Below are 14,899 nucleotides of genomic sequence, written 5' to 3'. Positions count from 1 at the left end.
GGCGGTTGTTAGGGCGCTCACCGTCCGTAGCATCCGCTGAGGTGAACGTGAATCTCACAAATGCGGTAAGGCTCGAATCAATACCGGCGCAATTGCAGTCGGCGCGATGTGAAGCTCGTCTTTGTTTTTCAATTCTGTGCAGGGTGCGGTAACGACGTGCATAAACTTTGACGATCGACGGCGGGTGAACGCCCAACGAGTGCGGGGAGAAGCAGGAACAACAAAGGAAAGAGCGGCGAGCGACGAATAACGCGTGCTGTCTATGAGCCGAAAACTTGGAGTCGCTGTGTTGTTGAAAGGCCACGTTCAAGAGTCGTGACTTCCCCGGCTGGTTCCTGCTCTAGCCCCAAACGAGAGACGGCTCATTCGAGACGCGCAGCCTCCATGGACCTCAACGCCCCAGCACAGCATATTCGATCCGATACTGTACAGCTCCTGGACGCTGTGACACGTCGACTTGCGCGTCCAGCCTTCCTTTCCAGTATCACGCCGTCACGGCTGCCATCACAAGCTGCGAGCGATGCGTCTCTGAGCCCCACACGCGACGAAGCACGGTTGCACTCTGGCCCGCTGTCCAACCATCGGCAGTCTCATCTCAACTTCGCAGTGACCATTGACGATGCGCTTGAGCAGGCCGATCTTGTCGCCCCGCTGATACAAGAGCCTTGTGCTGACGGGACCTCGCCAAGCGTTGACACACGTGTTAGCCAGCGCCTGGAGCAAGAATTCGTTGGAGCGCGTCACGCGTACGCAAAGATGGCCTCAGAACGTAACTTCACAACTTTCTCTCACGGCCACCAGGATCTTGTACTTGCCGTCGATTTCAACTATTTTGGTACGCGTATGGTAACTGCGAGCTCAGACCACCGACTGAAAGTCTGGGACAAGAAGGATGATTCTTGGACTATGGTCGAGAGCTGGAAAGCGCATGATGCCGAGATAACAGATGTAAGTGTATTTGCATGCGTGTTCAGTGCTTCATTGGCGATCATCCTCATGCGCAATTCCTGAATCAGCAGCACTGTCGAAGCTGGTTTCAGCGCTGACTTGGCTCAGGCGAAGTGGAACGGCCCCTTCATGGGCGAAGTTATAGGGAGCATAGGCGAGGATGGACGATGTAAACTGTGGCAGGAAGATGCTACCGAGGTGCCCCTGTCAGGTAATCGCTTCAAGCTGATCGCGAACCTGGTCTCAACTGGCCACGCTCCGTTCATGTCTCTGGACTTCAAGAACATCATGCAAGAAACCTGGCTTGCGCTGATTACCCGTGATGGCCGATTGACTGTCTATGAACCTTCGGATCAAAGCAGTCTGAACGAATGGACAATACTTGCAGAGCGCTCTGTCTCCGAAGACAACCCCCCAGACCGCCAGGATGAAGTAGGGTTCAAGGTCGTCTTTCATAAGGAGAAGCTACCGTGTTGGACAGCAATCATGGCTGGGTTGGACCGAAAATCCCTCTCGCTAGCGGTTGCTGCGATGAAGGACGTCTTGATCTTCCGGACAGACAAGGCCAAGCGTTTCTTCCAGATAGCGAAGTTGGAAGGCTCCCGACAAATCATCCGTGATTTGGCTTGGGCTAATGGGTCCATGCGAGGCTACGATATCCTTGCGACTGCGAGCAAAGATGGTGCTATCCGCATCTACGAACTCTCAACGCCAAGCTCAAGCAAAGCCTCGAATGTCAACTCATCTGTCGGTGCTGCCGCGGTTCAGCCTGATGAATCGCCACGTACGGACTCACGCAGGAACGCTCCTTCCGGTATCGGAGCCGGACTTGCTGGTGCTTCAGCTGGCCCAGATATGCAGCCTGCAAATGAACAGCACCCAGGGCGGATCACTCAAATAGCGAAGTTTACAGATGAGCTAACGAATCACCATGGAGCAGTCTGGCGAGTAGCGTTCTCGCAGATGGGTGAGCCTTCTTCTGTCACATTTTGAGCATACTCTAACCCCTTCTGTAGGAGATCTACTGGTGTCCACAGGTGACGACGCTTCGATTCGCACTTGGAAGAAGGCCGTCAATGGACGATGGGCAGAATATGCTGAGATCGAGACTGCGCGTGAGAATTAGGACGCTTCTGCGCAAGAATCTCCCTCGCCGGAGTCTGCTAAGCATGTTCATTTCACCAACGAGGATGGTGTTTCGACGTTTTAACGCCCAGAACACCTCGACGATGATTCGTGAACGTTCATTAGAGCAAGTTCCCAGTTGAAACTAGAGTCGTCTGGATGCTGAACAGCATGGCATACCTTATGGTGGGACCCCACAGTGACGGCACTTATCACAATACCGCCGATAGAACCATGAAGTCATAATTCACCCAGATGGTGTGCTTATCTGCTCACACGCGTTCGAAAACAGCGGTCGTCGTTGCGTGATGCCGTGAACGCTCGCGCATCTCGCGTCACGACACATTCCTCGCTTCAACCGCAACGCCAGCCACGACACATTCCGTTCCGACCTGCCACCGCTTCTGACCACACACAATTTTCTAAAAGGTATCTTGCGCCTCAGCAAATATGACGGACCCCAATCATACTGGGCGCTGTCACTACAGAGCAGCTCTGCATTATCAGCTGATACTTGAGACTCTTCGAAGACCGCATTGCCGTCACCTCCAGCGAGCTTAGGTACTGCGGAATTGCAGGCTCTAACTATTGGCTCACAGGCTTCTTCGTTGAAACTGACAACGCCACGGAGGTTTTGTATCCAGATATTCGTCGCACTGTTGCCGACTACCATGATCTTTCAACGGCGTTTCCATTCTCAAACGCATGCGGCCCTCGACTCTCCACCAACACCTCCGCCCAAAGATAAGGTCTCTCCATCGAAAACACTTGAGGAGATTCTCGCGATTGCAGTGAGCCCTCGGGCCCCAAAGCCTCCCCCACATGCGGTTGGTACTGTTGCCATCGACCCCCGACTGGCCAAGAGTACTCCGATTCGCGCAGCTTCAAGCCCGTTGAGAAGCAACGTACCAAGACGAGTGCCCAGCAGCAGGAAGACGGGACATGCGACAATTCACACAGATGCAATAGATGGTCATGACGCTTTCGAAAGCGATGCATTTGCTATCCACATGCCCACAACGCGTATTCCTATCATCGACGCCCCAGTCTCGCGATCCAAGTTGTCGTCGCCGACAAGAGCACAGGCCGAAGCTGTCAGGACTTATACTGAGAAGGCGAAGGAGGCACGAGAAAGGAACAACAGCATAGGTGTGCGTGTACCGCCCAATATAGCTTCATACGACTATGCCTATGCAGGCACCTCGAAGACTAGTGCCGCGATTCCTGCCGTACTGAAGCCGTCCAGTAGTCCTCCTGCTCCAGCAGGTGCATTTCCTGTCAGCCCCCCGGTGGCACAAGGAAAATGGACACCACGAGAGCCAAGGTCTGAGCCTGTCGTCACGACGAGCAAAGTCTCTAGCAACACATCAGTGTACAGAAAGCCCAATATAGCGGGTGTCACGACTGCTGCAGCTGTTATCGAAGAATGTGTTCACTTTGTGCGCGCGGACGCAAAGGGTGGTGCGTCAAGACCGACGACGCCACCAAAATCAACAATAGTCAAAGTCAGCATGAAGGCAAATAGATTAACTCCACCGGAAGCCCCAGCTGTCCCAAAGATCAAGATTCAGGCTTGTCAAGACCAATTCATATCAGCTCGCACGTGTGACGCGGAGCCCCGCCGCGAGGTCTATCGTTCTCCGTACGTTGAGCCGTCTCGCTCACCGAGTCCTACAAAAACCATGCCCAACTTTACACGCCAGTATTCTATTGAAGGCGACTCGATTTTCGGATACAAAGTCAAAGATCCCCTGGGCACAATTGGCGGAGCAGACAAGTCGGCCTCGAATTCAAGTGACGATGAGAAGCCCAAAGCATCGGCAAGCAAGACGCAGAGCCCTTCGAAGCCGTCGCCGGTAAAGCGAACACTAACGGACCGCTGGCCATGGATCCGTAAGGGCGCTTCTGTGGGCAAACCCCCAAGCGCACCGGCCCCAGATCCGCCCGTGAGAGCACCGTCTTCAAAGCGACCGCGATCGATATATGTATCACCTTTCGCGTCTCTCGATACGCCTCCGAAAACGCCTTCACCCACACGTCCTGCGGCGCCGTATGTCTCAGTCAAGAAAACACCGACTGTATTACGAAGAGAATCTCCAGCAGCCCCAGCTGTTGTTACCTCGGAATCGTTCGACAGAGGTCTCCAGCAGATTCAGTCCTTTGTCTTGCTCGGACTGAAGATTGGCCTCGCCCTCTACGTCGTCGTTGCGCTGTGGTTTATTCTCGATGCGATCCGAGAGGCGCTTTGCGTGGTTTCTGTGCCATTACAAATCATTGCAACGTTCGTCTGGACGATGATGACTCTTCTGGGTAGAGGGCTGGGAATGGCTGCGGGCGTTCTGGGTGGTAAGATAAGGGTTTTGCGTCGGGGTTAGAGACTCCAAGTTGTATGAACATGAGTGGTCTGTAGTCTGTTGGGCGTGTACAGTACATGTGGATTGACCGATGGGTAGAATGTATGTCGCAAGCGCCATACTGGACGCATCTCAAGAATCTATGGGTTGTGTCAGCGTACAAAGGGAGCAGCTCTTCTAGAGATGGCTAAAGAGAGCACTGCTTTTGAACCTGGCCCCGAGGCCCAGTTGCCCAAGCGCCTCAATCCAGACGGCTCGGTTTATGTTAATCGTGACGCCGACGCACCTCTAATAAATCAGCTGCCAGATAAACCTCGCGAACTTGCAAGGAAGCGCATGGTCGCGAAACAACACACTGAACGCGCGAAGGCTGACGGGAGATTGGCCCTGCTTAGCACTCTGGATCAACGACCTGTTGACGTTGGCGTCGACGGTGACACTGATATGGAAACTGGCAATTCTCCTCACTCTTCATCCGCAGCACGTCGACTAATCCAAGGTTTCTCTCGTCCTACCCATAACACTCCATTGACAGGATCCTTGCAACAGAGCATACAGGCCAATCTGGGCAATGGTCTGCGAAAGAACTACGTCGACCCTCGCGATACAAGCCGAACACCGACAAAACCCGCTCGCAAGCGCAGCCGCGGCTAAGGACTGCCTACCAGTAGGGGGAGAGGGAGAGGTGGTCGCACTGCCAGAGGTGGTCGTGCTGCTAGCGACACGATGGAGGCAGCTTTTGCGAGAGGAGCGGCAGCCCCTGACGAGCGCAACAACACCGAGTTAGGGTTAGGGTTAGGGACTAAATTCTAGATTTAGGTATTATGATAGCTACAATTTGAGTATTCTGTAAAGTTGGTAAGCTTAGGGTCTTATCCGCTGTTTTTTCTATAACTTGAGAGGGTGCTTGTCAGGTTTTACAACATGAGAGCGAGCGGAACTTGATGCCGCGCTGCCAGTCTGAGATGCGATCGTGTGGAATTGTGCTGGTCGCGGTTCGTAAGAGCTACCTATGTTGTAGGTAAAATTATTCTGCACCGTGAGAGGCACCTTCTGATTGAACAATGCGTGCCGTAAAAACATAAATTGCAACTGAAGATACGCAAAGTCATTGAGAAGTAACGTGGAAATGAGTGCATTCCAGCCGCTCCAAACGAGACAAATGGAAAAAGATTGCTGTGGGTGAGGCGACAGATCATTTGGTATATAAACGCTGTACTTTGCAAAGTTTGCATCAAGTCAACTCAGACTCAAGCGCGTTCTTCATTGACGCTCACTCCGCTTGGTGTAGTTGGTTTATCACGTTCGACTGTAATAGCAAAAATTGTTATCGAAAGGTCCCTAGTTCGATTCTGGGAGCGGAGATATCTTTTTGCTTTCCATCATGATCATAACAATAAAACAGTCACCGTCAGTCTAACAATCACTTTAGCATTTCTGGCGCTATCCAGGTGTGTTCGTCATTTTGGTGTTCCTCAGGGTCTGCGCTAGTCCTCGAGTCGTTTCCATTTCAGTTGAGCCTGCCCTTTCCTTGGATTCGCCCTACGCAGCTCTAAATTTGAAATGCGAGAGATACTTTTCAGTCTGGACAACCTCGCCTGTGCAATCACAGTTTTTGCAATCATTGTGGCCTTATGCGGACTAAGTCCGGTTGCACTTGCGGAGGACCGTACTGTGCCGTGGTCCAGATTGTTTCTGCTAGGCAATGTGGGGTGGTGGGGTTGCAGGCACGGCTACACGTCCGCATCAAGAGTTCAATAACTGGACAATGTAGATCAGGATCCACACGACGAACTGAGCTTTCAGGTCCTTAAGTTGTTAAATTGTCTAAAACATGTCTTTAATGGTCTTGTGCTGTTGTAGCAATTACGTCTGGTATATTATACGGCCTTTTCCACAAATCTTCATCAAATCGAATGACACGGTTTACCCGGCCCGATGGCGCAATGGTAGCGCGTCAGATTCCAGTTAAGGTGTCTCCTGAAGGTTAGGCGTTCAAATCGCCTTCGGGTCATTCTCTTTTTGCTCTCCGTCCTCCATGTTGCGCCTCTACATGACGGTGATGTTTTTGCTGGACTCAATGCCGTCCTCTGCAGTCCCAATGCAGATCACTCCTTGATTGGTTGTGTTGTCATGTGCTGCTTGAAGAATATCAAGCTATCCAAAAGATCCGAATACGACGGCTTTGCCACTCGAGTTGTCTTCTTGCACCATAGATTTCTCGAGCATGAGCAGGAGGTGCGATGTTCGGATCAGAAGCTCTATCATGAATGTTAGTGTCTGGCTGACAACATATGTAATACGGAAACGAGACTTACCGTCATATTCGATGTCGTAGCTAACTGGCACGTCTTCGTCATTCCGGATAAGGATAGGAGCATCTCGCCGCAGTTTGCGTTCCTTCACTTTGAAACGTATCCCTGTGTTCTTCGCTGCGCTGACCCACAGTAAGCGCTGGTCGTCAATATCCGTCTTCTCTTCGAGGCTCTCGCACGCAAATCCTCCTTCTTTCCCCATCTCTTCAGTCCCGTCTTTTCGCATGTGGGCACCAGGCGTGTTACCCCTGGCGACAGCGCTGCTCAGCCATTTCCTCCAGACCCTTATCACCCCTTCTTCAACGTCAACGAAGGCGCTGAAGAAACCATTGTAGGGACCAATCTTGACTAGGTTCGTCTGAGAGACAAGCTGCGTGAACAGCTCGTTTGCGTCGAGACTGAGGGTCTGCTTGACAAGCTCGCCTTTGAACTTGTCTTGGGCGGTCCCAGGATATGTGCGGCTACCAGGTATGTCTCCAGGCCGGCGGACGACTCTGCGGCCGCCATCCTCGAGCTCGCGTCGAAATGGTCGAAAGCGTGAGTACATATTGCGCATTTCACCTAACCGTGCGGTAATGGCTCGATCAGGTTCAGAGGGGTTCTCGTACAGCGACAGGCCATCGGTTCCCAGATATGCGCAGAAATATGGAGGTTCTGTGAGTTTGGCGGTGGGATGGTAGCACTCGAGCAGCAGAGAGTGCGAGTTAAGTTCGGCGGCTGCGACCAGACGATTGTGTAATATTCGAAGGACGATATTATAGATACGATGGGAGACTACAGTTAAGGGGAGGAGCTCGGGTGTCGGTAATGGCACGAACAAGTGCAAAAGCAGCTGTGCAACCCAAACATTAGCAGACATTCAGTTGTACGTAAGCCTGTACTATGCACCTCGTTCGGTAGCCTATAAAGGTGGCACTGAGACATATCTAAGCTTGGATGCCCTCCGTAGTGTAAGTTCCCAAAAGGAGTAACGGTGAACTGAGCATGGGTGAAGGGCAGCCAACGGACATAAGATATCGTCATCGCTCATCGCGACTGACGCCCAAAGCGATACTAGATTCGGTTAGTGCCAAACGCGAACGCGCTTGCCCGTCCGGGCCCACCTCACCTCTCGTGTCTCATCTTGTCTCTTGACACCAGAACGCAAGACATCAACCAAGAGCTGCTTTCCGACGCTCGATCACGCGTCGATGCTCAGGAGCCATGTCAGGGTTGCAAAACTTCGTCAGGGGCAACCGCAATGGTCAAGCTGGTGGTCCTCAATCTGGACAGCTACCAGTCAACCGTCAGCGAGTAGCAGCAAATGCCAAAGTTCCCATGAAACCGCATATTGCTCGACCGCCCACGTCACGAGAGCCTGATGTACACGACGACATCCTGTCTCAGCCTCCTTCTGTTTCTGCGCAACAGCAGCAATTGCAACAGGGACCATCAGGTGAAGGTCGCAAAAGTAATGCCTGGGACACTGACACTGGAAGCATCGACACAACAGTCAATCAGTCGGTTATTCAAGCCGAAGACAGTCAGCAGCAAGGCTACCGATCGTTGCCGCCTGCCAGTGAAGAGTCTGGGGATGGCGAAGACGAAGCGTCAGGGCTAAAGGATGTTGATGAAGACGACGTTGATTTCTCAGAAGAGGTGGAAAATTACCTGACTGCACATGATCTTGGTGATGCCACCCGAGCAGCGCAGATGCATTTCCTACAGACCACCCAGCCGCAGTTATTTCCCACAATCGACGGTGATTCATATCCTACAACGACTGATGGTAACCCCACAGAGTGGGATGAGCAACATGAGCATTTCGCAGACCTTGATTCGTCACCGCGCCCTTCGGAACCTCGTTTTCAACAAGGCTTCGATGCTACAATTCTCAACCAGCAGCCTCTGCAGTCTGCTGCACTCCATGCACCGCATGCAAATCCTGTATTGCTACCGAATAACGTTTGGTCGCATGGCGCGCAAATTCGTGAACAGCGACGTGCTGACAATGCTGTACAAGGTCGTGAACAGCCCGTCCAACATCAAGACCCAGCGCATGAACCAACAAGTCAGCCACCCACATACAGCCAGGCCACCGTCCAACAACAGTCGGCTGTGCCTTCGGCCCTACTTGCTCAATCCGGTTCTATGGTACAAGTCAATCCGACTGGCCTTCAGCAACGATCCTCCAGACTACCTGTAGAGCCAGAGTATGGCCATAACCAGGTTCCAAGAATCGTAGAGCCCGCCCATGCCTCGAGACACCTTTCGACGACACATGCTCAGGTAGTACCTGTTGTTCAGCAGCCGGTTCAATCTGCCCTCGTGGGCGCTCCAGATTTCCCAGATACCGACTATGATCCAGAAGTTCTTTCCAGAATGAATTACGAGCAGCTAGCAAACGAGACCTTTGACACAAACCCACGTAAGGGAGACTCTGATCTCCCCGGTAACATACGCGAGAAGCCTCTACCCGAGCGTTTACAGTTTGTGCAGCGGGAGCTCAATCCCAACGCTCAATCTGATTTTTTCAGCGGGCTTTCGACCAGAGAGTGGGAGGATGCGGGTGACTGGTTCCTCGACCAATTCAGCGCTATCATCAAGAGGACCAGGGAGGCGAGACAGAAAAAGCGGAACAAAGCTCAAGACTTCGAGGAAGAAATCGAAAAGCATCATCAACACGTTGCAAAGAAACAGCGCCTTGTCGAAAGTGCCATGGCCAAGATGCAAGCTCAAGGTGAAGGGCTAGTGCCAAAGAGCCCAAGAGCATCCAAGAGCCCTCAGCCACGAAGGGGGTGAATTGGTGTTTCCCGGATAAAACATTTATTTTATACGAATGCTCAAGGTATTCGAAGGATGGACAAACAGTCGCGGGTCATGAGGCGCAAGAGCGGCGTTACTCTTAGAGATGCATGTCTTCATGTTGCCGCAAGGCTGCAAATGTTATATACCCATATCTACGTACCCGATAAGCAAGCCAAAGAATATGTGTGCGGTTCAGCTGTTGAACGATTTTGATTCGCATCAAAGAGACTGCCTAGATAGAGAAGTGTTAGGCGCTACAGACCAGTGTTGGCCCGCTATGTAAGAGGACGGGTGTGCTTGCCCGATCATCGGTGGGCCGAAGAAACGACCATGGTCACCTTCGATACTGCCCTCATGATTCCCTGCGCTTCAGAAAACCTGCCGCAACCCTGTTGGCCAACGCGTGTCAGTCGGAAGCGGTTGAGGGTCTTCGATATGCAGTCACACAAAGGCTGTGCCCGGTCGGTGCGACCTGCAAAGATGTTTCCCTTGGCCTCGTCGCTCTTCATACGAGTGACAGCGTTTTTGTTAGGAATTGTTCAAGGCGACCGAAATAGCAGCACCGACTGGCGGTGCGCACCTGCATGGTCGTGTTGATCAACACCGAAACGGCTGGATAGAAGTTGGCAAGACCGCGTTTTCTAGAAGACGTGCCAATGCGCGCAAGCCCTCCATACCGTTTCGAAAGACGAACATGACCTCACCAGCGATCTTCCTTCAAAGGCCATGGCCGCGGTGTTTGGTACGTATCAGAGAAGCTATCCCATCACGAGTATTTGCAACAGGCCCAGTCTTCAGCAGTGACTGGATGAAGCACCTGGACGCCAGAGGTATCTTCACCAACGAACTCGATTAGCTTAGGCACGGAGAGCCCGTGGAGTACAGCTCGCGAGACGAGAGTAAGATTCCGCTCAGGTCAGAAGAATTTTTGGACACGGTCAGTCGGCTACTGTCGAGTGTGTCAGGTGTCGCCGGATACGATTGGCAAGAAAGACCATTTTCAGTTCGCGTACCTTGAAGAAGACCGAGGCAATTGTCGAAGTTGAACATTTGAACAAGCTGCGTTATTCGCACGCGTTTCGGGTTGTCGGTACCTACACTATTGAGAGACGGTTGGCCATTTTGTTGTACCCAGCCGCATAGTGAAATCTGACCGAGTTTATGGCTGAGATGAACAAGAGAAGCAATTCCTTAAGAGCTAATTCGAGCGACGATCCCTTCAGCAGCCCAAAAGTACAGACTTGGTCAGGTATAGAAGCTCTTACAACATTCCTTGGATGTATCTCAAACGCAGTTCTGTTCATACATGCCCGTAATATCAGGCACATGGACTCCAAATCTGGGAGCTTGCTGGTCCGATCTACCGAACGAGGACAACCTACATTCTCATCGACTTATTAGATAGACGTTCCAGATTCTGGCACTGCTCGAGCCTACAAGTCTGCTGCTGATTCGGAGACCGACTCTCGCACTTCACTTTACACCCTTCGCTACGCAGCGCTAAAGGTAGTAGAGCAAGAGATAAAAGGGTCGAGTTCTGACATCTTTTTACTCGGTTGTGTATTCGTGAAGATGGTGGCTACGATGCTTTCTGCCTCAAGTAATCACGAGTGGGAACGGCTCAAGTTGCTGATGTGTGCTGGCATGAGCAGAACCGCTAACTACACCAGCATTTAAGTAGAATTGACACAAAGTTCCTGAACCAGCTTCCAAGGATGTTGCATCCAAAACCTGAACGTCATCCTACTGTAGAGGGCCTTGAAGAGATCACTCACTCGTTGCAATGCGTGTAGTGCAACGCTGGCTCTGAGCCATTTGAAGCTGTAGGGCCATCTGGCCACTTCTGGTAGATTGTCCTTAGCAGCAAATGGAAAGCAAAAATGGTTTATCTCGAGATGCTTATACACCAACAATAGTTATCTCGGTCTTATTACAGTCCGATCGAGTATAGAACCCGGCTCGGCCTCAGCCGCTCTGTTAAAGTATTTTGAATCAGCATGGAAAGCCCTGGCTGACGTTTAGTCTACCGAGTTTCATGTCCACAGGCTCACAAGCCATTGGAATCGGCATAGACAGGCAACATTTGCACGTGCTTGCCACGTGTCGCGATTTCGCAACAAATTTATCAAAAGAGATGGAACATGGTTGAATAAGCTAATGTATTCTTGAACCCACACACAAGTATATAATTTACAACTTCGACTTTGAAACAATGTACCCGTTGGTGGTCTGCAGCCACTTGACAGCATCCCCAACGAGCTCATCGACAATTTCCCGTGCGTTCTTCTTCTCCTCGACGACAGCAGCGACCTTGCCCATCAGGAATGGTCGTGCATTGTCCATTGTCTCGTCATCAAGGTCATCACCTAGCTTCTCGAGGTCGTACTCGACAGGCAAGATGCCCTTGCTGGTCAACTCCTTGATCTCAGCCGCCCTGTTGTCCTCCCAGTTCTCGATGTATGGGTTCTTGCGAACACGAAGGGGTCGCCCTGTGAAGATGATTGTGCGGATGTTGTCGTCGAAGCCAGCTGTGCGCACGGCCTCCTGGTGGGCCTTGGGGGCACCAGCCTCATCAGAGAGGATGAAGCGGGTACCAACCCAAACACCAGTGGCACCGAAGTTAAGCATGGCAGCGACGGACTGACCATTGTAGATACCGCCGGCAGCGACGATCTGCACCTGCTCGCCAGTGAGAGGTGACTTGTGGCCCTCAACAATCTTGACTGCGGCGGGGATGAAGACAGATGTAGGTGTGTCACCAGTGTGTCCACCTCCCTCGCCACCCTGAGCGCAGATGATATCGACGCCGAGATCGAGGCACTTCTTGATGTGCTTGGGGTGTCCGATCATGTTCATGTACAGGATACCGTGCTTGTGCAGCTTCTCGACTACGGCCTTAGGGGGAACGCCGACGGCGGAAACGAAGAGCTTGGCACCAGAGTCGATGACAATGTCGACAAGCTCGTTCAGCTTGCCCTTTGTGTAATCGTAGCTAGCGCCTGTTAACACATTTCATCGCGCGTCAACGCCACGTGCACTTACTTGGTCTTGCGTGCGCTACCACCGACCTGAGGAAGCAGAAGATCGATACCGAACGGTGCGTTCTTGTCTGTCAGGTAGCCCTTGAGCTCGGCAATCTGCTCTCGCAGCATGTCAGGTGTGTAGCCGACACCGCCGATGACACCAAGACCACCAGCGTTGGTCACAGCAGCCGCGAGCTTAGGACCAGCAGCCACGTTCATGCCAGCCAGAATGACGGGATGCTGGATCTTAAGCAGATCAGTGAGCTTTGTGCGGAGTTGCTCTATTGAATGTCAGTAGCCAAACGCGAATAGTGTGAGGAATGCATACGTGGAGAAGACATGTTGACTGAACTGGCGTTGATTGTGGGTATCAAAAAGTTCAGGGTCTGTTGTAGGGAAACAGCTGGAAGGGGACTGGGGAAGGAGGAGAAGGGCGGGAACTTATGGGGTGAGGAGTATGTCGACTCTCGAGCGCGGTCAAGCCGGGAGCCGAGGCACATGAGCGGTGTGGGGCCAGATCTGGGGCTTAGCGCGACACCAGCCGGGCGCTACCACTTGTGAACTTTTCACCGAAGCTCCGGCTGCATCACATGTAAGTCGGTATCACGAGCGCTCCGATTTGTGATCATGGCTTGCACTGCAGAGCTGCGTGCAATGAGCTCACTGAGACGTACACCCAAAGGACTGCTGGCGAGCTTGAGGTTATCGTACAATATTACTACATCACGAGGAGCGCCAACATGCCCAAGCCGAACATATTACTCGACGCCAAGCTTGCGTCCTTCAAAATTGACAGATAATCCTCTCAAGCGTTCGAGACATGAATGGTCGCAGAATGTACGCTTCATATCGCAGGTTGCTGGAGAGAAGAAGCATCGTGCTTATGTGGCACTGGGAAGCAACATGGGTGACAGGGTAGCCATGATCGAGCACGCATGCAAAGAGATGGAAGCCCATGGTAAGATAAAAATCCTACGTACAAGTAGCCTGTGGGAGACCAAGGCTATGTATGTCGTCGATCAAGACATGTTTGTAAACGGTGCATGCGAGGTACGTTTTACCAACGAGATCTACGCCGCCAGCACCCTTACATCTGCAGATAGAAACGCACTTGTCCCCAATCGAACTGTTAGATGAGCTTCAAGCAGTCGAAAATAGGATGGGGCGCGTCAAAGTCATCGACAAAGGCCCAAGGAATATTGACCTGGATATACTGTTGTATGAAGATGTCACGATGAAGAGCGAAAGGCTACAGCTACCGCACGCTCTGATGCTTGAAAGAGAGTTTGTGCTGCGCCCATTATGCGAGTGCGTGCCATGACTGTCACTTAATTCTAGGCTGATCATCAGTAGACTCATACCTGATGCGGTTTTGCCCAAGCACAAGACCCTACCAGGAGGCACGCTCAGTGGGCATCTGTCATCTCTTCCTGTCTCAGGCGAACCCTTATCGCCTCTTACTCCACTTGCACCTGGGCAGCCCAACATCACTGCTTACCAGTCAATCCGAAATACGCGCATCATGTCAATTCTGAACGTTACACCAGATTCGTTTTCAGATGGAGGCAAGAACTTCAATAATGATGAAGCCACGCTTACGAACACGATCAAATCACATGTCTCAGCTGGAGCCACTATCCTCGACATTGGCGGCCAATCAACTCGACCTGGTGCTGTTCAAGTATCAGCGAAGGAAGAGCTTTGCCGCATACTGCCCGCGGTAAATTTGATAAAGCGCTTGCCCGAGGCAAAGGACATTGCTATTAGCATCGACACATATCGCGCAGAGGTCGCGGAGGAGTCGTACAAGGCTGGTGCGCATATCATTAATGATGTAAGCGCTGGTCTCCTCGACGATGATATGCTCTCCACGATGGGGAGACTTGGCTGCACGGTGTGTCTCATGCACATGCGTGGCACACCAGAAACCATGAACCAGCTCACTTCGTATCCTGAAGGTATTATTGAAGGCGTAGGCCGCGAACTCCTAGATCGGGTGCATGCTGCTGAGGCAGCAGGCATCCGTCGCTGGCGCATCATCCTCGATCCGGGAATCGGCTTCGCAAAGACGCAAGAGCAGAACCTAGAGTTACTTCGACGTTTGGATGAGCTGACGATGTATCCCGGCCTGGAGGGGTTCCCCTGGCTGGTGGGCACGAGTAGAAAGGCATTTATTGGCAAGATCACCGGTGTGCAAGATGCGAAAGAGAGAACATGGGGGACCGCAGCTGCCATTGCAGCGGCGGTCAAAGGTGGTTCTGATATCGTGAGAGTGCATGATGTGGCTGAGATGGGACAGGTTGCTAAAATGGCTGATGCAATCTGGAGGGTATGAGAGCCTCAACGC

General features: G+C 52.1%; 6 protein-coding genes and 2 non-coding genes across 8 annotated transcripts; 6 read left to right on the top strand and 2 right to left on the bottom strand.

The window, feature by feature from the left end:
- Positions 1 to 165: 165 nt before the first annotated feature.
- Positions 166 to 2,409, top strand: C7974DRAFT_89794 (WD40-repeat-containing domain protein). The gene is made up of 3 exons (XM_046147461.1): positions 166 to 948; positions 1,057 to 1,915; positions 1,965 to 2,409. Exons 1-3 carry the CDS (start codon positions 385 to 387, stop codon positions 2,072 to 2,074), a joined length of 1,533 nt encoding a protein of 510 aa, XP_045991047.1. The 5' UTR covers positions 166 to 384; the 3' UTR covers positions 2,075 to 2,409.
- On the top strand, positions 2,410 to 4,529 carry C7974DRAFT_89795 (uncharacterized protein). The gene has a single exon (XM_046147462.1). The coding sequence runs from the start codon at positions 2,745 to 2,747 to the stop codon at positions 4,446 to 4,448; it is 1,704 nt and encodes a 567-aa protein (XP_045991046.1). The 5' UTR covers positions 2,410 to 2,744; the 3' UTR covers positions 4,449 to 4,529.
- A 1,174-nt stretch (positions 4,530 to 5,703) lies between these two features.
- On the top strand, positions 5,704 to 5,792 carry C7974DRAFT_t123. The gene has a single exon. It is a non-coding gene; the product is annotated as a tRNA-Tyr (tRNA).
- Positions 5,793 to 6,227: 435 nt separating this feature from the next.
- C7974DRAFT_406854 (uncharacterized protein) lies at positions 6,228 to 7,726 on the bottom strand. The gene is made up of 3 exons (XM_046143177.1): positions 7,631 to 7,726; positions 6,746 to 7,574; positions 6,228 to 6,688 (listed from the first exon to the last, which is right to left on the bottom strand). Exons 1-3 carry the CDS (start codon positions 7,664 to 7,666, stop codon positions 6,585 to 6,587), a joined length of 969 nt encoding a protein of 322 aa, XP_045991045.1. The 5' UTR covers positions 7,667 to 7,726; the 3' UTR covers positions 6,228 to 6,584.
- On the top strand, positions 6,360 to 6,441 carry C7974DRAFT_t124. Its single transcript has one exon. It is a non-coding gene; the product is annotated as a tRNA-Trp (tRNA).
- Positions 7,727 to 7,874: 148 nt separating the features above from the next.
- Positions 7,875 to 9,711, top strand: C7974DRAFT_406853 (extracellular mutant protein 11-domain-containing protein). Its single transcript, XM_046143176.1, has one exon. The coding sequence runs from the start codon at positions 7,946 to 7,948 to the stop codon at positions 9,521 to 9,523; it is 1,578 nt and encodes a 525-aa protein (XP_045991044.1). The 5' UTR covers positions 7,875 to 7,945; the 3' UTR covers positions 9,524 to 9,711.
- A 1,960-nt stretch (positions 9,712 to 11,671) lies between these two features.
- On the bottom strand, positions 11,672 to 13,022 carry C7974DRAFT_406851 (oxidoreductase-like protein). The gene is made up of 3 exons (XM_046143175.1): positions 12,881 to 13,022; positions 12,572 to 12,833; positions 11,672 to 12,521 (listed from the first exon to the last, which is right to left on the bottom strand). The coding sequence occupies exons 1-3, from the start codon at positions 12,891 to 12,893 to the stop codon at positions 11,720 to 11,722; spliced, it is 1,077 nt and encodes a 358-aa protein (XP_045991043.1). The 5' UTR covers positions 12,894 to 13,022; the 3' UTR covers positions 11,672 to 11,719.
- A 184-nt stretch (positions 13,023 to 13,206) lies between these two features.
- C7974DRAFT_323782 (folic acid synthesis protein-like protein) lies at positions 13,207 to 14,887 on the top strand (the record flags this gene model as incomplete). Its single annotated transcript, XM_046138924.1, has 3 exons — positions 13,207 to 13,602; positions 13,652 to 13,860; positions 13,906 to 14,887. The coding sequence occupies 3 exons, from the start codon at positions 13,207 to 13,209 to the stop codon at positions 14,885 to 14,887; spliced, it is 1,587 nt and encodes a 528-aa protein (XP_045991042.1).
- Positions 14,888 to 14,899: the final 12 nt, after the last annotated feature.

The sequence above is a fragment of the Boeremia exigua genome (genome assembly GCF_020726555.1).
Source record: "Boeremia exigua strain MPI-SDFR-AT-0100 chromosome Unknown C7974scaffold_16, whole genome shotgun sequence".
NCBI classification, from domain to species: Eukaryota; Fungi; Ascomycota; class Dothideomycetes; order Pleosporales; family Didymellaceae; genus Boeremia; species Boeremia exigua.
This window is presented reverse-complemented; position numbering and strand designations above follow the sequence as displayed.